Source organism: Cyprinus carpio, chromosome B2, assembly GCF_018340385.1.
Source record: "Cyprinus carpio isolate SPL01 chromosome B2, ASM1834038v1, whole genome shotgun sequence".
Lineage (NCBI taxonomy): Eukaryota > Metazoa > Chordata > Actinopteri > Cypriniformes > Cyprinidae > Cyprinus > Cyprinus carpio.
In genome coordinates, this window is record NC_056598.1 from 627,279 (window position 1) to 654,980 (window position 27,702).

General features: G+C 36.6%; 1 protein-coding gene across 3 annotated transcripts in view; it reads left to right on the top strand.

Moving 5' to 3' along the window:
• LOC109107515 (cAMP-specific 3',5'-cyclic phosphodiesterase 4B-like) overlaps positions 1 to 27,702 on the top strand; it is a 66,948-nt gene that overhangs the window by 22,737 nt on the left and 16,509 nt on the right. Inside the window, exons 1-5 of one of the 3 annotated variants that reach the window (XM_042717643.1) lie at positions 2,492 to 2,805; positions 8,592 to 8,789; positions 10,593 to 10,629; positions 10,747 to 10,817; positions 11,190 to 11,239. In XM_042717643.1, coding sequence (XP_042573577.1) covers positions 2,600 to 2,805; positions 8,592 to 8,789; positions 10,593 to 10,629; positions 10,747 to 10,817; positions 11,190 to 11,239 — 562 coding nt within the window. In that variant the 5' untranslated portion in view covers positions 2,492 to 2,599. Of the gene's footprint in view, positions 1 to 2,491; positions 2,806 to 8,591; positions 8,790 to 10,050; positions 10,298 to 10,592; positions 10,630 to 10,746; positions 10,818 to 11,189; positions 11,240 to 27,702 lie in introns of those variants that run through there. The other 2 variants (XM_042717640.1, XM_042717642.1) reach the window with 2 other exon arrangements.

Below are 27,702 nucleotides of genomic sequence, written 5' to 3' on the forward strand. Positions count from 1 at the left end.
AATTCTTCTTGCTACAAATATCTGTCAGTGGGGTAAAAAACAATGAGCACATCTGGCAACTGAATGGTGCCGCAGGTGCAGTCTACAGAGCGGTATATATACCACTCGAGGACCAGCTTTCGGTCAGTGGAGTGTTCAGGGTTAGAATGGGAAAACCTGCTGATTTATAAAGGACAAATTGTGATGGCACAGCGCCTCAGAAGTCAAGTCTCTGAAACATCGCGTCTTGTGTGTTGTTCACAGGCTGCTGTAGTGAGTACGTATCAAAAGTACGATGGCCCAGTAGTGCACAACACAATAAACTGAAAAAAGCAAACGTAAGTTTACAACACAACGAAATAAAAAAAACAAAAACAAATAAATGCTCACAACACAACAAAATAAAAAAAACAAAAAACAAACAAACAAATGCTCACAACACAACTAAAAAAAAACAAAAAACAAACATAAGCTCACAATGCAGTTAAAAAAGCAAACATAAGCTTACAACACAATGAATTAAAAATAAGCTCACTACACAACAAATAAAAAAAAACATAAGCTCACAACACAATGCAGTTAAAAAAAGCAAACAAACTCACAACACAACAAAATAAAAAAACTAACATAAGCTCACAACACAATGCAATTAAAAAAGCAAACATAAGCTCACAACACAATGCATTAAAAAAGCAAACAAACTCACAACACAATGCAATTAAAAAAGCAAACATAAGCTCACAACACAATGCATTAAAAAAGCAAACAAACTCACAACACAATGCAATTAAAAAAGCAAACATAAGCTCACAACACAACGAAATAAAAAAGAACATAAGCTCACAACACAATGCAATTAAAAAAGCAAACAAACTCACAACACAACAAAATAAAAAAACGAACATAAGCTCACAACACAATGCAATTAAAAAAGCAAACAAACTCACAACACAATGCAATTAAAAAAGCAAACAAACTCACAACACAATGCAATTAAAAAAGCAAACAAACTCACAACACAATGCAATTAAAAAAGCAAACATAAGCTCACAACACAACGAAATAAAAAAGAACATAAGCTCATGACACAACGAAATAAAAAAGCAAACATAAGCTCACAACACAATGCATTAAAAAAGCAAACATAAACTCACAACACAATGAAATTAAAAAAGCAAACATAAGCTCACAACACAACGGAAATGCTCCCGACCACTAGGGAGCAGTGTTGACAGTTAAATACCAATATTTCCCCGAGAAATTCTCAATGTAAGTGATTGATCTTAATATGTGTTATCGATTTTTAAACGAACAACATGTTTTTACTGAATGTTTTGATATCCTGGTAATCTTAATGTATCAATTCATCAATCAAGCAGAAAATAAATTAACCGTTTTTGCAGACCAACTGCTTTTTTATTTCGTTGTGTTGTGAGCTTATGTTTGGAGGGGTGCACGGATGGGCAAAAAGACGAGCCTTCGTCCATCCATGTGTCGTCCGCAGCTCATTAATGCCAGAGGGGAGCAGAGACTGTCACACATTGTTCACAGTGCATTGAATCACCAGCAGCTACAACAGTGGTGACCCCCCCCCCCCCCCCCCCCCCAATGCTAACTGCACGCCATCACCAACAGCGCATGAAATGAGCCGAAGATCATTGAGACTGGTCTGTGGATGACTGGAAGAAAAAGTGGCCTGGTCTGATGATTCAAGATTCCTGGTGCATCACGTTGATGGCCGGGTATGGATATGTCGATTACCAACAGTGGCGGTGTTATGCTGTGGGCAATGTTTTGTTGGGACACTTTATGCCCCATTAACCCAATAGCACAACCTCTGACGGCTGTCAGGTATCTGAACATCACTGCAGACCATGAGCACCCATTCATAGCAGCTGTGTTCCCTGCCAGTGATGGCTGTAACCAGCAAGATAATGTGCCATGCCACACTGCTGAAATCGTCAAGGAGTGGTTTAAGGAAGATGATGGTGAATTTCTGTTAATGCCTTGGCCTCTAAATTCACCTGAGATGAACCCAATCGAAAAGTGTGTTTGCATTACATCACCATCAACCTGCAATGTATAGGAACTGGTGGACCAGCTGTTGACATTATGGTGCCAGATACCGCAGGAGACCTATCGGCACCTTGTCGAATCAATGCCTCACGGTGTGGCCACTGATTTGTGGGCTAAAGGAGGTCCTACAGGTTAAAAGATAAGTGGTCATAATGTAATGGCTCATCGGTGTATATAAATGTATGTACTGTATGTCCAGTTCATGTTGTCCCCATTTACACCAGATTTGGTTGAATAGATCAGATGTTGTCTGTCAAGACACTGCTGTTTATACCGAGTGTATCGTTTAACACTGCCTCTCCATTCAGGCTCCATCTAAACTGGGCCAAGTAGAAACTCCAAACACATTCCAGCAAGGCGACTCTTGGGAGGGGAGGGTGTGCAGGGCAGAGGCCTGACGAGTAGGCAAGAGGGGAGGATAGAGGGGAAAGGGTAGGATAGTGACAGAGAATGAGTTCGGCCTACACAGAACCTCAACACACACTTCTACAGCCAAACCACGGGATTCAAGGCTTTAATAAACCTCTGCATATGACACTTCCTCATGGATTTAAAACAAGATGCTGACATTTGCCCTGTCAGTCAGAAGATGGAGATCGGTTTGGACACGGGCTGTCAGTCTGACGTAGAAGAGCTCACAGGTGGTGCAAGAAATGCACCCCAAAACTGCCCAGGCATGTTCAGAAAGCTGGCGGTGAATAAAACAGTCCGCCAACGCAGACGCTTCACAGTGGCTGTGTCTCATACCTGGTAAGACTCAGTGTTTGCAACCTTGTCTGGCTGAATCCTTGCTTTAATTGAGTCTTACTGTGAGTTTGGTCACATCTTATTTTAAGGTCCAGTTCTTGCTATTTAAAAAACCATTAACTATGACTTTTGCCTCAATATTTTCTGCTTATTAATCGTTAGTTAGAAAGGTAGTTGTTAAGATTAGGTAATGGATAGGATTAGGGATGTATGCAGAATATGTGCTTTATAAGTACTAATAAACAGTCAATATATTATTATGCCAATAAGTACCTAGTTAATACTGAGAACTGGTCACTGTGAGTTTTTATTGAAATCAAAACCCCTTCATGAATATATTTGCCACCAGGATCAATGGTTGTACATACTACTGTTTAAATCTGTTTAACTCACATCTAAGGGAAATTTGTATGATATTTAAGTGTTGATGGTGATGCTTTATTTTAAGGACTAGCATGCATATTACTAGCATATTGGCTGTTTATTAGCACATATTAATGCCTTATTCTGCATGAGCATATTTAAAATCCCTAACATACTTAACATAACATACCTTACTAACTATTAAAAAGCAGCAAATTAGCTGCAGATTTATTGAGGCAAAAGTCATAGTTAATTGTTAGTTAATAAAAATAAATGTGACCAAATGTATGTATTACACTTAAGTGGATTCGTACCTTTAGACACGAATGATACCTCAAAGAGTGTGGTTTGCTGGTGTGTTATTACTTTTTCCTGCAGTTTTGGATCTCGGAAGAATTACATCATTACATTTGTATGAAGTCAAAACTTCATTCACATTGACTTAAAGGCAATAATTAAAAGGTTTAGGAAGCAAAAAGTTGAATTATAAAAATCAATAAAAAACAGTTTGGAGGCAGTAAAGAAATAAATACTTTTATTTGGCAGAGGATGTATTAAATTGTTTAAAGGTTACAGTGAAGAGATTTATATTAGATATCAAATAAATACTGTTGTTTTGAACTTTCTATTCATCAAAATAGAAATAATACTCTGAATTATAAATGTATGATGTATTATAGTATTTTAAATTGTAATAATATTTCAAAATATTACTCTTTTTACCGTACTTTTGATCAAATAAATGCAGCCTTGGTGAGCAGAAGAATTTCTACAGAAGTATTTATCATTGTTTAACAACCTTATATATTATAGTAGGCCTGGTTTTCTTTTAGATTTAATGCATTATTGTTCAAAAAGAAATTCTCTATGGGGAAAATGAATGGGATTTTTAGTACTTCCACAACTCTACTGAGGTCTTTTAACTTGGACCAATAAGCAATCCCCCAGATCACCCTAGCAACATCGTAGCAATTACACTGAACACCTTAGCAACCATCAACAACACCACAGCAGCATGTTGCTGAGTTTTTCGTGGGCAGGCACCATTTACATTTTCAGAACACCACTGTGTTCACAAATTCCCTGTAGACTTTTTGCCCTCAAGACCCTACTTATGATGATGTTGCATTTTCACCAGAAACTAGACTCTTGCAAAACCAGCCTATTACCACACACACTCACACACATGTAGGAGGAGGTGATAGTTGCTAGGCTCTTCTACCAAGGGCTTTGACAGCTTTTTGTACCATTATGAATGTGTCGTTAGACACCCTTCGCAACCCTTTGGCACAACGCCCAATGTCATTTCCCCCAGTTCCTCTTAACCGTGTCACTCGGTGGCCTGTTTTTTATCAGCTGAGATGCCTCCTCAGTGTGCTTTCTTTTATAGTTGTTTTACATTCTTTCTGTTCATTATGTCAACCTAAAACAGACAATCGATTAGTAGACACTTTTATAATACCTAAGCAATAAAATATTAGCACAGATGTTAATGATAAATTTAAACAAAAATGGATGCAATCTATTTGTAATTTTTTTCAGGAAAGGCATTTATTTCCATACTCAGTCACTCAATAGAAAACTGCCAGAAATGGCAATAATGTTTACTATCATGTGAAATATTTTGTAAGGCCCACCAACTGGTCAAAACAATGGAATCCAATGTGTTCAGTCTTTTTGGGTAATTCAATTTTAGTTAAAATCTTACAAATTCATTTTAAAATGGCTTTAGATTTTGAGCTGCAATGCAAGTTGATCATTAATCATTTATACTTATAATAATGTTTGAGACATTTGATTACCCCTTTGCATGCTTTACTATTGATTGTATTAGTTCATTGCGACTCAAATTCTCACGCCGGCCATGTATGTGGATCTCATGGTCACAAACTCAGCAGTCTTGATCATTAGACAGTGCTAATTGACTAATGCTATTTAGCTGATCAGCCATGCTTGCTCTTCTTTAAAAATACTTTATCTAGTCCCGATCGACCTATATACACTTGAATCAAAGAAATACTTCCCTATAGTCAGAGGTCATGAATAATACTATAGATATAAGTTATCAATATTACTTTCTCTAATAGTAGCTGTGGTCATGCCATGGTTTCCCATGTACACCTAGCTAGAGTAATATTACAATGAACAAAGGTAAGGCTCAGCCTATTTAGGTTGGTTGAGCAACATTCTGTCCTACATGCTGACAGTCTGTGCTGACCAACTTCCCTGCAGCTTCAAATGTTTAAAAAGAAGTGATGTGACGTACAGCCAAGTATGTTGACCCATACTCAGAATTCGTGCTCTGCATTTAACCCATCCAAAGTGCACACACACACACACACACACACACCATGAACACACACCCGGAGCAGTGGGCAGCCATTTATGCCGCGGCGCCCGGGGAGCAATTGGGGGTTCAGTGCCTTGCTCAAGGGCACCTTAGTCGTGGTATTGCCGGCCAGAGACTCAAACCCACAACCTTAGGGTTAGGAGTCAAACTCTCTAACCACTAGGCCACGACTTCCACCATCATTCTGGTCCCCAAAAAGCCCAATATCACTCAGCTTAATGACTATAGAGCTGTCGCTCTCACGTCTGTGATCATGAAGTCATTTGAGCAACTGTTCCTGGCCTACCTGAAGGACATAACTGGACCATTGCTGGATCCTCTTCAGTTTGAGCAAACGGGTCTGTGGATGATGCAGTCAACATAGGACTGCATTACATCCCGCAACACCTCGACCGACCTGGGAATTATGCAAGGATCCTATTTGTGGACTTCAGTTCGGCCTTTAATACCATCATGCCTGACCTTCTCTCGGACAAACTCACACAGCTCTCCATGCCCATCTCCATTTGTCAGTGGATCACCAGCTTCTTGACAGACAGACAGCAGCTAGTGAGGCTGGGCAAACTCACATCCAAGACTATCACTATCAGCACTGGCGCCCCCCAGGGATGTGTTCTCTCCCCACTGCTCTTCTCCCAATACACGAATGACTGCACTTCAAAGGGATCCCTCTGTCAAGCTCCTGAAGTTCGGGGACGACACTACAGTCATCGACCTCATCAAGGATGGAGATGAGTTTGCTTACAGGCAGGAGGTTAAAGAGCTGGCTGTCTGGTGCAGTCTTAACAGCCTGGAGATTCAGGAGAAACCTTCAGCACTCCCCCCACTGACCATCATGGACAGCCCTGTGGCTGCAGTGGAGTCATTCAGATTCCTGGGCACCAGCATCTCTCAGGACCTGAAGTGGGACACTCACATCGACTCCAGCTGAGGAAGTTCAACCTGCCACAGGAGCTGCTGAAACAGTTCTACTCTGCTATCATTGAATCTGCCCTGTGTTCATCCATAACTGTCTGGTTTGGTTCAGCTACAAAATCAGACATCAAGAGACTACAGCGGACAGTCAGGACACCCAGCCCACTCTCTTTTCGAACTGTTTCCTTCTGGTTAGCGCTACAGAGCACTGACCACCAGAACAGCCAGGCACAAAAACAGTTGTTCCCTGCAGGCTATATTCAGCCTGAACAATTTAACTTTCATAATTATACATTGTTCATCACAATGGACATATTTACACACAGAATCCAAAATGTGTTCACTTGTAAACTGCACACTTTGTAAATAACATATCTGCACAGTTATAACATATCTGTACATTTTATAACTATTTCTGTATATAGTAAAAAAAAAAAAAAAAATCTTATATTCCCTACTGTGTTATTCCTATGTATGTCTGCACTATCATGTATGTGTGCACTATGTCTGTACTTTCTTCTGCACTGGAAGCTCTTGTCGTCAAGTCAAATTCCTTGTGTGTGCAAACATACTTGGTAAAAAAGCTCTTCTGATTCTGATTCTGCATGGAAAATCCAGTTTCCCCTTTTACCCACTGTGCTACATGGGAATTCCCTTTTTAGCCTTTACAGTCTAAGTACACTTGACTAATGCCAAGTTGTTAGGAGCTCTAAAATTTCAGTTGCTGGACTCTAGTCTGTGACTTTAGTGCTTTTCCCATGCTTTTACTTGCTGCTTAACCACCATATTATATTATTGTAGAAACTAGCAATGTTAATGATGTCATGTGCAGAAGGTGGACTAATGACTTCTGCTAAAACAGTGATTTGAGATCTCCGAGATGCTGCTCTAACAAACAGGGTAGCTGATGACTTCATTATTTTTTGTTCCTTGTCGTTTGACTTTATTTGATCAGGTTCTAAAAAAAATATTAAGCAGCACAACAGTTTCAACACTGATAATAAATCAGCATATTAGAATGATTTCTGAAGGAGCATGTGACACTGAAGACTGGAGTAATGGCTGATGAAATTTCTTTGCTGCGTCACAGAAAGAAATTATATTTTAAAGTATATTCAAATAGGAAACCAATATTAGAAATTGCAATAATATTTCACAATATTGCTGATTTTTCTGTATATTTAATTAAATAAATACAGCCTTGATGACATTAAGAGACTCATCAAGGAAACAAAACAAATCTGATCCCAAACTTTTGAATGGCATTGCATGGTTTTCAACACTGATTAAGACTAAACTGAAACTATAGGATAGTTTCATACTGACTGTGAATGTAATTTATTGAGGAATATCTGAAGGGGTTGAGATCACATGGTGTATCACACATGTACAGCTATGAAACATGTGTGTGTACATATATATTACTCTCCTAATATCCCTGATATGAAAAGACACACACAAAAAAAAAAATCAGTATTTATTTTTATTGAAGTAAAATTGTCTTTCTCATATGGTTCACTTTGCTTTCTGGCTGATGCAGGCAGCTCAATGACCTTCACTTCAAAGCATCACTTTTGACCTGTTCTCCATGATTCCTTTCTTCCAAATCAATCTTTTCATCTCTGTTTAATGTTGTTTTCCATTAGCTGACCATTTCCACTGACTGCAGTACATTCTTCTCAATGGTTTTCCGCTTCTCTCCTTTAAACTCTGACTTTGTTTTTTCTTCTTTCAGTGGAGATACACTGACTCAGTCAGGCTTGAGTTTTAGGCCTCTGAGCTTTTCTAGATCAGCTTTGTCCTGCTTCAGGAACCAGATTTTGGATATCCTGACTCTCCTTTTATTTTACCCTCTTCGTCTCTCGTGATCTGTCCTCTGCTACTGTTTTTTCTTTGGCAAAGTTATTCAGTCTAGTCCACTTTCTAGCTTGTTCTCAATATGAACCACCCACGTTTACAGGAGGAAAATGTCAGACCATTTTGTAAAATGACAACCACACATTTGTTTCACTTTGATGGGCAGATTTAAACAATATATAAAGAGTCTGACTTTGAATGCAGAACATCATTTGTTTTCACGTGGCAGACGAACTGTTTAGTTTATGGGGTGGTATTTTATTCATCTGATCACCGTGGTGTTTTTCTGTGTCCCTCTGAGTAGTTTGGATGTGGAGAATGGCCCCTCTATCGGCTGTAGTCCACTGGACCCGCAGGCCTCACCGGGCTCTGGTTTGGTCCTTCATCCCAACATGGCCAGTCACGGTCAAAGGCGGGAGTCTTTCCTTTACCGCTCGGACAGCGACTACGACCTCTCTCCCAAATCCACCTCTCGCAACTCCTCGCTTGTTGGAGAGCAGCTGTGAGTAAGAACTTAGCACTTCTTTTACACCTTTACCAACATTATAATAGACCAATGCTTGTACAATAAATCAAAAGTGCTCAGTCCTGCTGCAAATCACAGTTTGTTGAAAATAGCAAGCCAAGGGTGATGTGTTTTTTTCAAGTGGATTATCCATGTGTATCCATGCATGCTTTTTGTTTAATTTTAGCCAGAGCCCAGTGGAATTAGTGGAGCTTGTTATTGAAACTTTTTCAGTTGAGGAAAGTGGTGGGAATTACTATAGATAGATCTTTAACATGTGCTGCCGAAATGATTAGTCAATTAATGTTAGCTGGTCATTTTGTGTCAGGATCAAAAGATGGTGAGCAGAGAGGCTGTCAGGAGACAGCGGTGGTGATTGTGAGGACTGGTACAGAGGGAGAGGGAGGCTGGGCGGGAGTTCAGGATGCTCAGGGGGCTTAGGGACAGTGTTTGCTGCCCAAACACACAATAAGTCCACTTTCAGCTATAGTATGACGGACAGTTCAATATAAACAGACAGTTCATTTACACCCTCCATGGCCGTTTCAGAACAGACAGATGATTCAGGGCAGGCAGAGAGTTCAGACGAAGGCGGGAGAAGAGGGGGCAAGTCTGCATATATGTTAACATCCTCTGAGCGCAGCCTCAGCTCACCCTTAGCGGTGGTGCAGTGGAGGGGGCATTCCTCCTTGCCTTCGCTTCCTAATGACACTTCCACCGTTGCATGTCTAGCAGCCGGCTAGTGCACCTGGACTGACGTCGATTGAGGCTCTGGCTCCGGGGCGATCCTCAGCACTGTCGCTCTCCTAGGCAATGCCTCATCGGTCGCGGCGGTTTCTGGGTCTCCATCAGTGGTGGGCTCAAACCGTAGCTCTGCGAGGAGGGGTGGTGGTAGGCTGGGCTCTGGGTCGACCATAATACACAATAAACAAAAACAAAGTGTGGGGAAACATGCCACGTTACTTTCACTTTTAGGTCCGGTCTTCTGTCACGCTACGGTAAGATAAACGCATGAAGAAGATGAAGATGAATGCATATAGTCTTTAATAATCCACAAGAGGGTAGCTGCAGGATAAACACGTAGGGATGTAGTAGACCAGACAGCAAACAGTGAACAGAACACAACTTAAGTAGGTTGGCAAATGAAGATAATTAAACTAGACACACCTGAACCAAATGACATAATGAACGGGAGACAGAAACTAGGTCACACAGAGCAAATGGGGAAAGAAAACACAACAAACAGTCCAGGGGTGTGACACTATGTGCACAAGGAAGGTTTTGAAACTTTATCTGCTGTTAACATACAGTGTGCTTTGTACATTGATCTACATAATATTTGTTTTTTATTTTCTCTTTGCCTCCTCGGAGAAAAAGTCCTTGACAAATTGTTTCACAGTCTAACATAACTTCCAGCAGAGTGTAGCTCAATCGGTACACACCTGAATCAGAAAATCAAGGTCTTCAAGTTTACCAGACACCTACAGGCAGCTGTGTTTGAACAGGTTTGACACTAAACTCTGCAGTAAACTCCATCTCCATGAACAGGACTGAGCACTTCTGCAATAAATCATTGCAGATGCGGTACAAACAGGAGCGAAACTACAGAAGCAATGCAGAAATAATGCATAACATACCCTGTTTAAACCTGAGAGATAGTCTGGTCATGTGATATTGCTCAGTATTTTGACAAGAAGTAGCATGATGTGCATGAACTAAAGAACTAACCCAATGATATCGGAATTTTGGTTTTGTATTATGCATGATTTTTGTGTTGTTTCTTTATTTTTTGGTTCTCAGACACGGTGAAGACCTGATTGTCACTCCTTTCGCTCAGGTAAATTTTGTTCTTGCTTTCTGGATTGGAAAACTAAGACCAAAATGTGAATAATTTGACATGCGTGGACTGTTCCAAGTCCTTTCACCTCTTCGTTGCTGTCTTTTTGTTCAATAGGTTCTTGCAAGTCTTCGCACTGTTAGGAATAATTTCAGCATCCTGACAAATGTCCAGTGTCCCTCCAGCAAGTAAGTGATATTTACATTTGTTTTATAAAATGTAATGTGAGAAAATACCACAAGAGGGCAGAACTCACTTAATATGACTCGTTGTCAGACTAGATGGATACTACAGTACATTAACCTACTGTACTGACCCTCCTCCTTATAATGATAATGGTGAATGTGTATTGATTAATTTTTATTTTTTTATTTGCTTGGTCATTGTAACAAAATATATAGATATTTTGACTTTATTTTAAAAAATGAAAAAGAAATGTTGCTCATAAGTTATCCAGCAAAAATAAGTCTAGTGTGCTCAGTTGGTGATTAAATTATCAGTTTCTATTAAATTTAAATTCCTGCTTTTATCTTATTAATGTTTTTTTTTTCACTTAACAGAAGATCACCAGTCAGCAGTCAACCACCAGTGACCAAAGCCAACCTGTCAGGTAAGATCCTCTGCATCCGTTCACAGACGTTAAACTGAGGAAAGTTCCCTTACAATGGTAGTTAACCTCAATGTGGCATCAGTCAGTAATTACAAAGCTGCAGACCTAGAGCAGAATTACTCATATCATCTTCACTTGAAGGCAGCATCATGAAGGGGATACTATGATCTGTGTTATGAATAAATGTGAAACAACAAACAAGTTATTAGCTAAATTGAGAGAAGTACTGGGGAAAAGGGAAATCTCAGTGGAGGATGTGTCAAGTCTTGTAAAGGCTGTCAAGAACCGTCTCATATTTCACCCCAAAATAGAGAAAAATCACATGGTGTAAAAATCCTTTGTTAATAAAATCAGTATTTAAGACAAGATCAGTTTTATTTTCCCTGTTTTTGGGCAGGACATATCAAAAGACCCAAATAAATGAATAAATGGGTACTTTTAAACTGGGCCAGAGTGAGGCCTATTTTCAGCCCATTTTTCTAAAATGTTTAAATGTCTATTTTTTGTCGGTATGTTTTATGCGGAAAACTGGAATATCGCATAAAACATTTGCAAATAAAGCACCGTTTCCTTCCTGATAAACTGGCATTAAATATCTCTAAGAAAATCATGAGAAGCCACTGAATATAGTAATTTTCATACAATATATAATAAAATACTTGCGCCTCAGATTAACACAATAAATGCGGTCATTGCTTTCAGAGGTGGATGCTGCTGTTTGGTAACGCAGTCATGTAAGACAGTGATTATACAGAAATACTTTGATGACAGAGTTTCCTCGGGCATTTCAGAATGACCAAAACAACATATAGATGCTGTGAACGAGATCGGTCCGCTGGTTAGTCAAGTTATCTCGTCGCATAGTGCAAAGTCTCATGACTTTTTCAATGTGCATGGTGGAATTTATTCGGTAAATGTGTTTCTGTCAGCGTACAGTATGTACCAGGAATAGGACTGAAGAATCAGAGTGCAATTCAAACACAAAATACTTTAATTAACAACTCAGGAACCAGGAGATGATGATAACTCAACTAAACATGACAGAGAACGAACTAAGACTAAGGGAGAACTGAGGGCTTATAAGCAAGAACCAAACAAAGTGAACTAAAGAGATGATTAATCAACAGAGGTGGAAACTAATGAACTAATCAGGGAACACAGGAAAACTAGGTCACAGGCAAGTAGAACAGAAACACTGGGAAATATAAACAGAAACAGAACATAAATGTGACAGTTTCCATCATAGTTTATGCACATTTTTTCTTATCGGATAAAAAGTTTATCGTACTCAGTTATGCACATACGTTTTTTTTTTTTTGCACATTTTAAGAATTTTCCATCCAGCATTTTTTATGCAATATTCCAAACTGCACACAAAAATAATAGCACATAATATTACAATAATAACGACTTCCATTCTCGCTCGGTCTGCAATAACGTAATGGAACGCTCTGATGACGTATCATGTCTGTGTGAACAGGGTGTGTGGAGAAATGCAAATACATACGTTAACAGGCAGGTGGGACAGCCTATCATAGCCTCAGACCAAAGGATGTGATTGGACAAACATTTTATGGTCCTACGCTTTCCACAGATGATATAAATACATTTCTGTCATGACAAATCTTTCATGGTAATGTAGAGTACATGACAATGTTAAGGCCGTTTCACACTGAGCGCGATGCAAAAAAGCGAGGCGAATAGCAACTAACGATGCTTTCACACCGAACGCGAAACGATTGATTGCCTTCTGCTAATTGCTATTTGTTTAAAACCCGCTTTAAACCATCATCGAGTGCTTATAATAACTCCCGATTGTAATCTATAGTTGATTTTGACATGCTGCAGACATGTTGGCAGACATGCACTCTTTGTATGTCTGATAACGCCACACTGCTTATTGTCATAAACATCCTTTATTGTTATAAAAGAACCATGAGCTGCATCCAAAACACATACAAAAAATATATTGTCATAATCATATGTCTATTTGCTTTCATATTTGTAGAAAAATGTTTCACTCTATTTTTTTAATACGGAAGATCTAGAGAGTGAATGCGCTCTGACTCATATAACACTCGCACATGTGGAAGAAAAAGGACACTCCAGATCATACAATTCAGTGGAGAATAAATAGAAATTATATTAAGTACATGTGAGAATAAATAATCTGTTCTCAGATACCAAAGATAACAAGAACTCGGCATCCACTCTCTTCTCTCTCTCAGAATACTCTTCTTCTGTGATATTTGTTTACACTGGTTTTCATTACCACTCTTGCCTTTTTGTGCAACAGCAGCTGCTCTGGTCACGTGATCTTAGTTCAAATCTGATTGGCCCATTTCATCGTGGCACAGCGGGGGAAAAATCGACACACACGATGGAAAAAAAATCCTCACTTTTTGTGGTGTTAATAGCCCCATAGGGATCTAAAGTCTTGATTCAAAAGCGTCATCGTGCCGAACATTCGCGCTGAATTTTCGCATTCAGTATGAAAAGCCTTTAATGTATTTGGTCTTGGCAGAATAGATCTGCTACGCTGCGGCTCCTGCTGCAGAGCAAGTACCAAGACTTGCTACTGCCAATACATCCACAGACATTCTGCTGTGAGCATGCAAGAAATACCGCTGCTGCATGTATAGCATAAAGGAATAACCCCCATAGCATACAGAATCACCCCAAAGCAGATCTTTACAGGTGGAGCTGGGGAAGGTGGAGGGTTTCTGAAGTGCGCTGCAACTGCTACCACAAGCATTAGCCAGATATTTGAATGTTTAGCAGTGAGCTCATTGGCTATCGATACAGGAGAGGACCAATCAGCTGTGACGTGATAATGATGTCATTATGTCATATTGAGTTAGATCTATCGGAATGCGCCATCTAAAGTCTAATGCCAGAACTTTGTATATAAATATATTTAGACCATTTAACTATTGGAATGTGACTTTCAACCAGCATAACAAAAAAAACGAATCACCTACCCTGCCTTTAAATATGTCACAGCCACAGAGCCTGCTAGTCAGAAGTAGGGAGGAGCATTCTGATTTCACTGGACAAAATTTGATTGGACAAAAGAATTGGTATGTTTGTGACTGAAAAGTTGAGTCATTTTTGGTCAGTTTTTCCAGTTCAGTTTGTCATAGTGTCTAGAATATAGATAGTAGACTAAGAGGGTTTTCACACCTGTCTCATTTGGCTTTTTTTTTCAGAACCTTGAGCATTTATATCTTAAAGGGGTCATATGATGCAGTTAAAATTTTTCCTTTCTATTTGGAGTGTTACAAGCTCTTGGTGCATAAAGTAGATCTGTAAAGTTGCAAAGACTAAAGTCTCAAACCCAAAGAGATATTCTTTATAAAAATTAAGAGTCAACCACACCTACCTACCATGGCCGTCATGTTGTGGAGATGCTGTGTGTTTCATTGTGAAAGCTAAACTACTTTGTTTGGCCTTCCAAAAGAGGACACAACTAGAAATAAGGGGTTAAGTTGTATTTACAACACTGTTCCAGAACAGTTCAACCCAAATATTCAAATGTGTGTTGTCTGTCTGTTTCTATAAAGTGGGGCAATTCCAACTTTGCAAGGATAGTCTGGCGCTTCTGACTCACAGTCTGTAAGTACGTTTTCATATTTAAAGAATTTGCCACTGATGATTTAAACGCGAGTTTTGTGCAGTGTAGAGAAGCGCTAGTTGTTTGTCGTTTCTCCAAACACAAATGCAGACATGGTTTTATGTTTACGCGGCACAATATGCAACGCAACGTGTAAAAAGACAGTATAACTCATAATAATCAGTAATTATGTCCCCAATGGATGCAACAAATGGCTCGTTTATAATGGGTATTGTTTTTGTCTTGTCCCGCTGGTGTTCTGACTGGGACACGGCGTCACAGTATGTTAAGGGGCGTAACATTTCCGTCACACGCTTGAGGAATTCAACCAATCACAATGCACTGGATAGCTGGCCAATCAGAGCACACCTCGCTTTTAAGACCGATGAGTTTTGTAAAAATTGAGAAAGGCGGGGCATAGAGGAGCAACAATAATGTACAGTATGTGGAAAATAATGTTTTTTGAACCTTAAACCGCATAAACGCACTGCATTACACCCAATACACAAAATAATGTTATTTTTAGCAACGTCATTTGACTCCTTTAATAACATGCAGAAAAACTGAAAAGGTAGCGGCTATTTTCTGCTAGGACAATTTGGTATGCTCTGAAATGTTGCCTTGTGAAAGTGAACTCAAACCAAGAAGAAAATGCAACTTTGTAGCAATTGAAAGTCACTGTTTCGCAACGTAGCGAAAGGTCTGAATATGTCTGAATACAGTATGTCTTGTTCAAATGCACTCAAATGCAATAAATGCTATTATAATAAATACTTAATAATAATATGTTAATTAAATAGATTTTAAAAGCATAATTTTCATAACACAAAGCATAATTTAATATTTTTCTTTCTATTTTGGGATGAAATATGAGCCAGCATGTTTTTGTGAAATGAAGCAGCAGGTGTTGTTGGTCTCTTGTGCATGTTTTAAAGACTCCTCAGCACCATTTGTACGATGGCCACCACAACACTCTCCATCTGAGCGGCTTGAAAATCCCAGCCTCTCTGAAAAAAAGAGATATGAGGGTGTGAGTGTGGGTGGGTGTGGGGGGAAGAATGAAAGTTTGAGTAAGATAACGTGTTTCTATGACCTCTTACACAAACACACACAAACCACAGAGACGCAATGTGTGAAAATGCAGCATAGCGACGCATATAACAAGCTGTGTTTATTGGATGCATGTGTGTGTGCATTTGTGCGGGTGTTAATAGTCATGCGTGCGTAAGCATGCATACTTAAAAAGAGCAGGATTGTGTGCGACACAGCTTTGTGCATAATATTCATGAAAGTGTTCAGAGTGTAAATCTGTTATGAACCCAGTCCAGGTCATATTTCACCACAAAATCAAAAAAAAAAAAAAAAAACTAAATTAAATATTTTATATATATATATTATTTAAATAAATTAATTAAAATCATTATGATCAAGGCTTAAATTAGGATTTGTATAATTTTTGTTTTTTTGCTGAAGAAAAAAAACAACAAGACATATGAATACACAAATACACACTGATACAGCCTTTTAATAAACATTCCAAAATTTCTACTGCATCCCAGCTAATAAAAATATGTTCTAAAAATGTTTTGTAAACATTCCCATTAGTTATATAAACATTATTTCTAAATGTTTTTTTTAAATGTTGAGTTTTTTAACATGTTAATAATGTTACTTCTTGATTATGTTAAGGTTAGAGGAACATTCCATTCTATCATTTAAAAACGTCATTTAAGAACATTACATTCTTTCAACATTTAAAACATCCATTTTTTATATTTAAGGAAAGTTTTTCTTGATTATGTGCACGTTAGAGGAACAATCCATTTAATCACTTTGAAACAGTTAGAAAACATCAGTTTTTAATGTAATGAAATTGTGCTGAGAACGATAAATCAAATTATATATATATATATATATATATATATATATATATATATATATATATATATATATATATATATATATATATAAAATAAATGATGTTCCCTTTTAGCTGATCCTTCTAATGATTAAATGATTTTCTGAGAATAATGTCTTCAAATTTGATGCCATTTTATTTTGTCATTTCACTGGAACTGAAAAAAGGAACACTGTTTCAGATTGTTCCATTCCAGCTGTTCAACATGGTAGTATTTGGACACGTAAACTTACACTAAAAATAAAATATTAATCTGAATCTGATGAGAATTTAACAAAATTGAGAATAATGGGAATTACATTCGCAACTCAAAAGTAAAAAAGTCAAACATTCTCATTATAGTGAGTAGAATTTGGAGGAAAATGTGCTTAACTGTCATGAAAATAATATCACAATTCAGAAAATCTTTAAAAAAGAGGTTTTTATCCAAAATGCAAAAATTATTTTTCTTTTGATATCTGAGGCCTAGACATGTTTATGCAATATTTTTGTGAGTGGTTTTCGGTTTATGCTGAGAAAAAAAAAAAAACATGCTTGTGTAGTGAATGTGCCTGGGTGAAAGATGAGACTTCCCATTTTGGTGTCAGAATCAAATTTACAAATTTTATATACATAAAAGCATATTAAATGCAAGCAAAGTGTGTATTTTTAAATGTCACAATATGGGTGAATGACTTCACTGTCATTCAGCTTAACAGATATATTTATTTAAAAATGATACAACATATGTATTCTGACCTGTACCCATTAAAATATATAAAAGAATAAGCGATACATTTTATGATTTTGTAAATGATTAAAAGCTTCTAGCTGACAAATGGGTAATACAAAAAAGTTGTAGGATAGTGGCAAAAATTTAAAATGACAATGAAATGCATGCATTGTGATTTTTAAATAGTCTTTTAATGTCATCTAAAGATTCTAGTTCAAAATATGTCTGAAGAGATTTTTGATATATAAACTATTGTTACACTAGGTGTTATCTGTAAATCATGGCAAAAATGTATGAGGAAAACAACTAAAGCCGTTTGAAACACTTATCTTTGTCTTTGACCTGCCTGCAGTTGTTATTTGTCTATTGAGCAACACAAATAAAACATTGTGTGTGTGTGTGTGTGTGTGTGTGTGTGTGTGTGTGATCCAGGTGTTGAGTCTTTAGCCATTGATCTACAGAGCTGAGAGTTGCAAGGAGGGGGGCAAAGGATTGTGGGATGTTTTAGTTCCTGTTTCAGAGGCCTCTTAGCCTCATTGACGTCATCACCAACCACCTACTAGTACCTTCACTTCCTGTGTGTTTGAAAGCGCAGACGCCTCATGGTCCTGGCAGGAAGAAACACACACTCACACACTGAAAATGGTGGAAAACTGTGCTCACTGTGGCTGCTAGCTGATTAGAGGAGCTTCATTGCTTAATACTTTCAATGAAATGCTTTGCTTTCACTTTTACTCCATTAATTCTTACAGCAGCAGCAACTTATTAATTACTTAACACATACACATACATTAATAAATCAAGAGACATGCAATTAAAGGGATAGTTCACCCAAAAGTAACTCTGTCACCATCATTCCACACCTGTATGAGTTTCTTTCTTCTGCTTATTCCAAAAGAAGATGCTTTGAAAAATACTGATAACCAAACAGTTTTGCTTCCCATTGACTTCCATGGTATTTTGTGTTCATACAATAGGAACCAAAACTGTTTAGTTACCGATAACCTTTAAAATATCTTCTTTTGTGTTCAGCTGAAGAAAGAAATAGATACAGGTTTGGTATGATAGCATAAATGAAACAGACTAATAATAACAGAGAAATCAACAGACTGTAATCTGTTATTTATTAGCATGGCTGCAATTTATGTCTGTGCTCAGAAAAAAAAAAAAAAAAAAAAAAAAAAATATATATATATATATATATATATTATGTGTTATCTAACATTTCCTGTATTTTAGTTTAGCATGGGTTTAAATAAGCAAAAATAGACAGTGTATTGTATGTTTTCATATGTTTATAAATGTCCTTATGAAGGTAAAAAAAAACATTAATTATTATTATTTTTATTAATATTATTATTATTGATTTAATTATTATTGTTTTTGTTGTTATTATTTTTAATATTTTTAATGTTTAAATAACAACAATAATTACAGCTGTTGTTATTATAAAATAATTGTTATTGTCTTTATTTATTTATTTATTTATTTATTGTACTGGTTTTAAAATTCATCAGTGTCATCATAAGCAAATGAATTAAAGATGTCCTTAGAAAAGGTAAAAAAAACCTTCTTTTATTATATATTTATTAAATAATTTAATTTTCATTATTATTATTATTGATTTTATTATTATTGTTAATATTGTTGATTTCATGAATAATAACTATAATTACAATAATAACAATCATCTGTTGTTGTCGTTATAAAATTATTATTTTTCTTGTTGATTTTAATAGTAATCATCATCATCGTTGTCATAAATTTATACAACAAAAACCAGACAAACCAAACCAAACATAATGTACTATCAGTAGTCCTGTTGTTTCTATAAATAAATATCTTACACCAAATGTTGAAGTAAAACTGTGTTTAACAGACTATTGAAAACAAACTTTTCATTTCAGCTGCATGTCTTCAGCAGTCAGAGCAGCAGAGAAAGGGTTTTTATTGTCGTTGTGTCATCATAAGGTTCTGTTGCCAGTGCCCTGGCCCTGAACCGCAGCTCCATAAAACACTTCCAGAGAAATAAAGGAGGAACAGAGAGACAGAAAAACACACAGAAAATAAAGAGAAGAACTTTTATCAGGAGCCAGGCTCTTCAGGGAGAGAGGTCTCATCCCCCCGGCCTCTGTTTATACGTTCTCATGTAAATCTTCATGTAAAGCTGCAAAACTGGCAAAAAAAAATACACTCCAGCATTGTTTCTTTGCAGATTCTTCTTTAGTTTAATATTTCGATTTAGTTATCTTTAAATGGGATCTAATTATCCAAAAACTGTATGATGCCACTAGTTAGTTGAAGATAGTATGCAAGGCTGGATGTGAATCAGTAAACAGTTTTTGTGGTTACCGGTGCTGATGCACAGACGTTATTAGCGGTTGTAAACCATATTAGCAAGATTGCTGCAGACTTGCTTTTGTTCACATTCTGACGAGATGTTACAGGATGTGTAAACATCACATCCACTCCGTGCTTGCATGCTAGAGTGTGTGTGTGTGTTTACATGTCTCTGCACGCAAGTCAGCTAGCTTGTTTGGGGACATGAAACCCTGGTGATAGAAGTTTGCAGTCAGCTGGAGCTGAACTTGTTTTTTCATGATAATATTTGATATTATTATTTTTAATTATATGCAAACTATGCAAATATAACTTCATTAACTATTACTGCTAAGTCCAAATCCATGAGAATTGTAATATTATATTATGTATTTGTTTATTTATAAACCTTGGCAAATGTGCAGTTCATTATATATTCAACCAGTTGTATTATCCTGGTTAAGTATTTTAATATTTATATCCCAAGGATCGATTTATGACACTGCTAATGTTTCCTGCTTGAAAAGGACAGCAATCCTTGTGGTTTCAAAGTGCTTGGAAATACATTTCTTGTTGCTTCGATTTGAATGTGTTTGCAGGAAAATATTCTGCGTTGCTCTAAACCTCCTAGATGTTTTCTCACATTGCAAATCCAGTCCAGATTTTCTGTTGGCCCGTGCAGGCTGCAGAGCGGCAGTGCAGGTCTTAAAGCGTTGCACCCGGTTAGTATTTGAATTATGCCATTGACGTCAGCAGAGCTGTAAAGCTGACCGGCGTCCCTTCCCTAAAGTAATTTCTGGCCAAAAGCTCTCTATGGTGCATTGTGGAGGCTGTCAAACAGGCGCAAGATGAGTTGCAGACGTGAAGGAGAGAGAGCAAGAATATGAAAGAACGTGAATGAGAGAGGGAGTGTGTGGAAAGTGTTGTTTGCCGGTGATGCATCAGCAGATGTAGGTTGAGATAAAAAAACCACAGCTGTAGACAGTGAAAGTTAGACCCGAATAAGTGTTTCGTAGGAGAAATAAATGTCAAATAACCTACACAAGACCCTCTCGGCCCTTAATGCAGATTGTGAAGATCCACAGAATTACATGAGGAATAAAAAGATTGAACCTAGTGTCAATATTACTCCAATTGCAAAAATAATGATATTTAAGATAACTGACATTTACTGAAACTGTTAGCAGGACTCGGACAGCAGACAAGCACGTCCGTCATATTTGGCAACCGGTCTGAATGCAGTTGACCCCAATGACACAGTGTTGATTCATGGAGCCGTTTGGCATTCTAGTCCTCCTGCCCATGTGCGAAGCCCAGACAAACAAAAACACGAGTGGGACAGCGAGAGCCAGAGAGAGCCGTGCCAGAGAGCAAACATGTGTGTGATCCAGTCAGCTAAACTCCAGCAATCCATCAGCTCAACCTCCACGCTCCCTTTGTTTGTGTGGGAAGGTATCCCAGACTGCTTTATTATTTTTGGATATGTAATTTGGATCAAAACAACACTGACAAAAACATGATAGCTGTACAGATCCACAATGTGGGTCAATGACGTGACAATCGCAAAATTACTCCAAAACACAAAATGTGATTCAGACATAAAACACAATGGCTTTTGTTAACAGATTTTAATTTCTCTATTGGGCATACAGTCATGAAGGGTAATGCAACTGTCCTGATAATATAATGAGGGGAAAAAAATCTATTTATTTAAAGGAGCCATTCTCACTATTAACTAGTGTCTTAGCATGTATATTACAAGCTTATTGGCTGTCTATTAGTACTTGTAAAGCACATATTAATCCATATTAAACATATTAATCTGCCTCATATCTAAACTCAACATCTACCTTACTAACTATTAATAAGCAGCCAATTAGAAGTTAACTGAGGGAAAACTCTTAGTTAATAGTGAATGTATGTTCCCTAATCTAGAGCGTTACCTTAAAAGAATTTAATTCTTAAAATAAAAAAAACCTTGAAAACTTACTAAAATAAGTTTAAACTGAAGTACTAAAAAATTACATGTGAAAACGAAATAAGTTAAAGTCAAATAGAACTATTTTAAAAAACACAAACTAATAAAAAAATGACAGAAGTGCAAAACAAAATTGAAATGAAAATCTAAAAAAAATTCAAATTCAAAATAATAATGAACACTAACGATCTCTTTAAATATTAGATTGTTTGACCTTTTTATGACAAGACAAGGTTAGTTCGGACTGTCAGTTTAATATTAGTATTTTTAATCACATTCTGGATATATTTGAATAATAATTCCAGGTAAACTACTTGTGTTGTTTTTTTACTTACTGTGAATGCACTGTTATTGACCCATATAACAAAATTTGAACAAACGTTACTTGTCCTACACATTTAGTATATGCTGTGGGTTATGAATGATGTCTCAAATTGTGCAGCTTGTTGAGGAGAGGTGTGCGATTACTCACTTTTTGTGCTTTGCAATTGCACTTTTTTGTGCAATCTGATGTTAATTTGGATTTACACTGACGGAAGTACCCGGGTCATAGGCTTTTGACTCAAACTAGTAAGCAACCACCCAGATCTGCATAGAAACTGCATAGAAACACTCTGCGAATCACCCAAAACACCTTGGCATCAAGGCGAGAATTTTGCATGTTCAAACACCATTCACCTATTTTTTTAGCAATGCTGAGTTTTCAATGTGAACAGGAACACATGGTCTGCAGTCTCAATCTGCTTGATTTTCACTGAAAGCTTTGATAAGGCATTTTACAGGCATCAGCCTGTCCACTCCGTTCTGAAGTGACACAGAATTGGCCGTGACTATCCAGCGCGTCTGAATCACACAGCTGTCTGTCGTGAGTTTGCAGCTTTATGAGTCACATTCAACAGACCGGTTGAAACGAGAAGCTGTTTGCCTCTTTATGAGCAAAATCAGGAAAACCTGCCCCATATATCAGCGGTGCGGCCCGGGACACGAGCACACAGAGAGGGGCAGTGTGCACCGGCGAGAGAAGGAGGGGCCGCTCTCACAGAGGTGGTTTTGTGGGACAGAGAGGATGCTGGGTAAATTTACACTACACTCTTTTGTGAAGAAAGTCATACAGTAGGCCGATCAAACAGAAAGTTAGGCGCTTTGTAGACCTTAGCGAGGAAGGTTTGGCTTCTTAAAGGTCAATGGTAAAGAGTCTCACCGTTCACACACTGCTGATGTACGTCACAGGGTTGGGCGAAAGGGAAATTGTGAAACACCTTATGACATTTACAACTGTATCAGATGTGCGTGTTCAGTATGAGAGTCCTGAAAATATGCAGTGTCGAAATTTGGGAAATCAGTGTTCATGTGAGGTCTTTTAATGTGCTCAGAGTTAGATGTTTGTTGCTGTCATTGATTTTTTTCATAATTGTGAGAAAGATAATCCAGAGGTTGATTGATATAAATGACGGTTATGCAAGCCGCACCACTGTAAAGTTTTTTTTTTTTCCTTTTGTAAAGTGTAGGCTGGATGAGTTCAGTTCAGGACAGATTGTCATGGTGGTTTTTGTGTTTTGTTAAAGGTGAGATGCATCCTGTTTTTGCAGGAAACCATGATGTTGTCAAGATTTGATCTACTACTGTACCTGTTGTATTTGAACTGTTGAACTTTACTTCCCTTTACCCTGGTATCACACAGAAATCCTACAATCTGCATCAAAAGGGAAAAATCTCAATCGGATTTAAAGAAGATTCAAAGAAGTTTTTACTGCGAAACTAGGGTGTTTTTGGTGGTTGTTAGGGTGTAACTACTGTATACTTTGTTCAAATCCCTCACTCCAAGTATGAGTAATAGTAATAGCAGTCATTATCTTTGACACTACACTGAAAAAAAAATAATGTAGGATTTACTTTGGAACAGTTTTCACTCACACTTCTCACATACCGTACTCCAACAACGCTTGTTGTATTTACAAAAAATATATTTTTTTTTATAGTGTGAATAAAACACAAAATTTTTGAAGAATAACCATGTTATTTATATGATAATCATAATAATAATAATAATAATAATAATAAAATTTTTGCTTAAGCATTTGCATATCCTTCTGCCACACAAATATTTTTACCAGCCAAGAAATGGTATGTGTATTATTATTTTAGTAAAAACAGACAGAACAAATTCGGAAAAATACATGAAACCTAATATTTATTTAATTATTTATTTGTATGTCTGTTTGTTCATTTGTTTGTTTAAAATGATATTTAATCAAATTATAAATGATACTATTAAACTGTATAGTACTTCATAATAATACTAATTTTAATTTATATAAATTATATTATTATTATTTTTTTTATTATTATAAATGATAAGAAATTGAAATTGTCAATTGTATGTTTTCTGTAACAGTTAAGCTGATTTTTATATGATAATGTGTGTATGTAATTAAAAAGACATTTTATTGGTATGACCGAAGGTTATGCAAGCAATGTAATGTTGTTCAAATTTGAACCGTTTTTTTGTGTACAACAGAAAACAAATCACAATCAGACTGAAAGCAGATTCAAAGTAGGGTTTTCTTTACTCCGAAACTAGTGTGTTTTAGTGGTTGTTATAGAGCATAACTATACTTTTATTTTGGAACTATATTATTATTATTATTATAGAAACAATTAAATGAATTACACTAAATACTATATATTAGTACTATTATTATCAGTATTCAAATCCGGGGTCAGTAAGTTTTTTGTGTTTACCAAAGCTGCATTTATTTGATTAAAAACAGTCAAAAACAGTAAGACTGTTAAAAACGGTGTGTGACTGTGACAGTTAAGCAGATTTAGTTCTATAATAGTGTGTATGTAATTATTTATTAAAATTGCTACTTTCAATCCTCTGATTTTACCAGAATGATCCAGCCCATAATTTTAGGTGTCACTAGTTGTCAGTGGCACATGCTTGGCTTCGTTTAGGCCCCTGGTGAAAGTTGCCCACTCGTTGTTCTCTCTCAAGCTCCCGTGGCGATGACATATTGATGCTGTTTTTCGTGTGTGTTCATGCCAGGCTTCAGATCTACACACGCCGCTTAAATGGACTCCATATGTGAAACATCTTGAGCGCAGGAGGCTTCTCAAATGACCTTATTCATCAGGAGTAATGCACTGTATATCCCTCACAGACGTCAGCAGGGTTAATCCAAACCCTTCGCTCGCTTTTACAGCTATGGCAACCGGAGCTGGTTGTTAGATGTGGTCACTTTATTTGTAGATGCTCACTGGAACTCAGTGATTAACTCATCAGTTATACTCTAGGGACTGGATTTATTGAAGCGCTAGCATTCATGCTAATCGATGCATGTGGTATTTCTGCCACGTGACCAATCATAGGAGCATGAGGAGTACCACAGTAATTAATTGGCTGTCTTAGTCAATCCACAGCAGAAAACCGCACTTGCTTAATGTTTTGTTTAAATCAGGCCTTTTTTCTTGATACATGTTTGGATTGTTTAGTCTGCTCCTCATCAAATGGTTTTTTTAATGCATTTAAATGAAAATGGTTTGCATTAAGATATTATTGTGATTTAAAAGGGTAAAATGTTCATATGTTGGGGATAATGTGAGGCAAGAACAATACTCACGAACACAGGCACTTCTAGTAATCTTCATTCACATACCACTGCGTTCCTGACTGTGTCAGAGTGCAGTTCATAATGCAACGTAAGGACTTTTTGCATTGTCAGCATTACCAGAGTTTTTTTAACAGTTAAAAAAAAAAACACAAAACACATTACAAAGAAAGTACACAGGGCCAAGAATTAAGCATTATATTTCCCGTTTCTACACTGTGTAGCAAGAAGATATAAACATATGTAAAATAGTTACACTACCATGCAAAACTTTGGGGTACTTATTTTTTATTTGGAGGGGGGGTGTATATGCTCAACAAAGCTGCATTTATTTCATGATTTATATATTAATAATTTTAAAACGTAGTTTATTCCTGTGATGGCAAAGCTGCATTTTTAAGAATTATATTTCCCGTTTCTATACTGTGTAGCAAGACGATATAAACAAATATGTTTTATATATATATATATATATATATATATATAAATAGTTACACTACCATGCAAAACTTTGGGATACTTTTTTTTTTTGGGGGGGGGGGGGGGTGTTATATGCTCAACAAAGCTGCATTTATTTCATGATTTATATATTAATTATGTAGTTTATTCCTGTGATGGTTTTTAAAGCTTCTATACTTGTAGCAAGACGATATAACAAATATGTTTTTATATATATATATATATATATATATATAAATAGTTACACTACCAAAAAAAACTTTATAATACTTTTTTGGGGGGGGGGGGGGGGGTGTTAGGGGTTATATGCTCAACAAAGCTTCATTTATTTCATGATTTATCAATATGCTGATTTAAGCCACACTTCAGGATCACATGATCCTTCAAAAATCATTCAATATGCTGATTTAAGCCACAAAAATGATTTTTAAGGATTCCTTAATATATAGTTCAAAAGAACAGCATTTGAGAAGTATTTTGTAACATTATAAATGTCTTTACTGTCACTTTTGATCAATTTAATGCAGCAGTTTATTCCTGAGTAAAAGTTCACTGACAATAATTTGGGGTAGAATTTAATTTGCATTTTGAAATTGCTAGTTAATTTCACAAATACTGAATGTTAAATTAAACCTTACATTTTAAAATAAAAAAGACCGAAATAGTAGTTTCTTATAAAACGTACTGCAATAATCTTTGCTTTATTTAACTTCAAAAATTGGGTATTATTATTTCTATCAAAATAAATAAACAAATTGCCCCCAAATTTGTTTATTGAGTCTTTAAACTGCATCACAAAAGGTAAAACTGATGCATTTTGAAATTTCGAATATTAAAGAATGTCAAATCAACTGTGGACCCCACTGACTTTCATAATATGCACAGAAGAGACGTTCTTCAAAATGATGACAGAAGTTTCATTAATCTATTAACTAAAAGATAAAAAAGGGTAACTAGCTGTTTTTAATTAAAGGAACACCTTTATAAATTAAACTGCAATAACAAAATAAAACTTGAAAAGTCGACACATGACATTTAAAAAACTTAGGGAGGTATGTGTCATTTTAATGCAGACCATCCCACTTGAAAAAGCAAGTTATCTTCTGGCTACTGAAAAAAACAAGCTAAGAACCATTTACCATATTGGTTATTTCATTTTTGTTATAAATTATACAAAGAAAGTGAGCAAAGGACACTAAAGCGGTCCATGACTTTAGTCTAATGTGAGCTACTGTATGCACTTTCACAAGAACTCCCATAATCATTGAAACAAATCAATGGCTTACATTTATTTTGCAATTGGTTTTTTATGATTATGACAGAATTCGTGAATGCAGATACAGAATTAAGTCAGTGAGCGCGCACACTTGAACAACTCTGCCGTATAATCCCATTCAAATCTATAAACAAGTAACAGGTCACAAGTAATCCAAAAGTAATCAGAATACAGTAATCTAAAATACATTACTGCCTATAATTTTTCCTAATCCACACTGATAATGTTTTTGCGTTCTTGTATACAGATTCGTGAGTAGAGTTTGAACTGGATTCCAGATGAACTTGTCAGTGCAACATGTCCCAAGGTCAATAAATGTTCATTTAGACAACATATCATTCTTTCTTCATGCAAAGTTTTGCCGTCTTTGTGAAATCTATAGCTGCAGCCTACACTGAAAAAAGTGTTTCATTCATCCAATTAAAAAAATTTTGGGTAATGATTCACATCTATATTTTTTAACTTGAGCCAATGAAAAATAAATAACTTGTGTAAGTGTACACTCCAGTCTGAGCAACGCATGGAAATCTGCTCCATGATTTAGCGCCGTCTCAACCTCAGGGGAAGTGGTTTACTT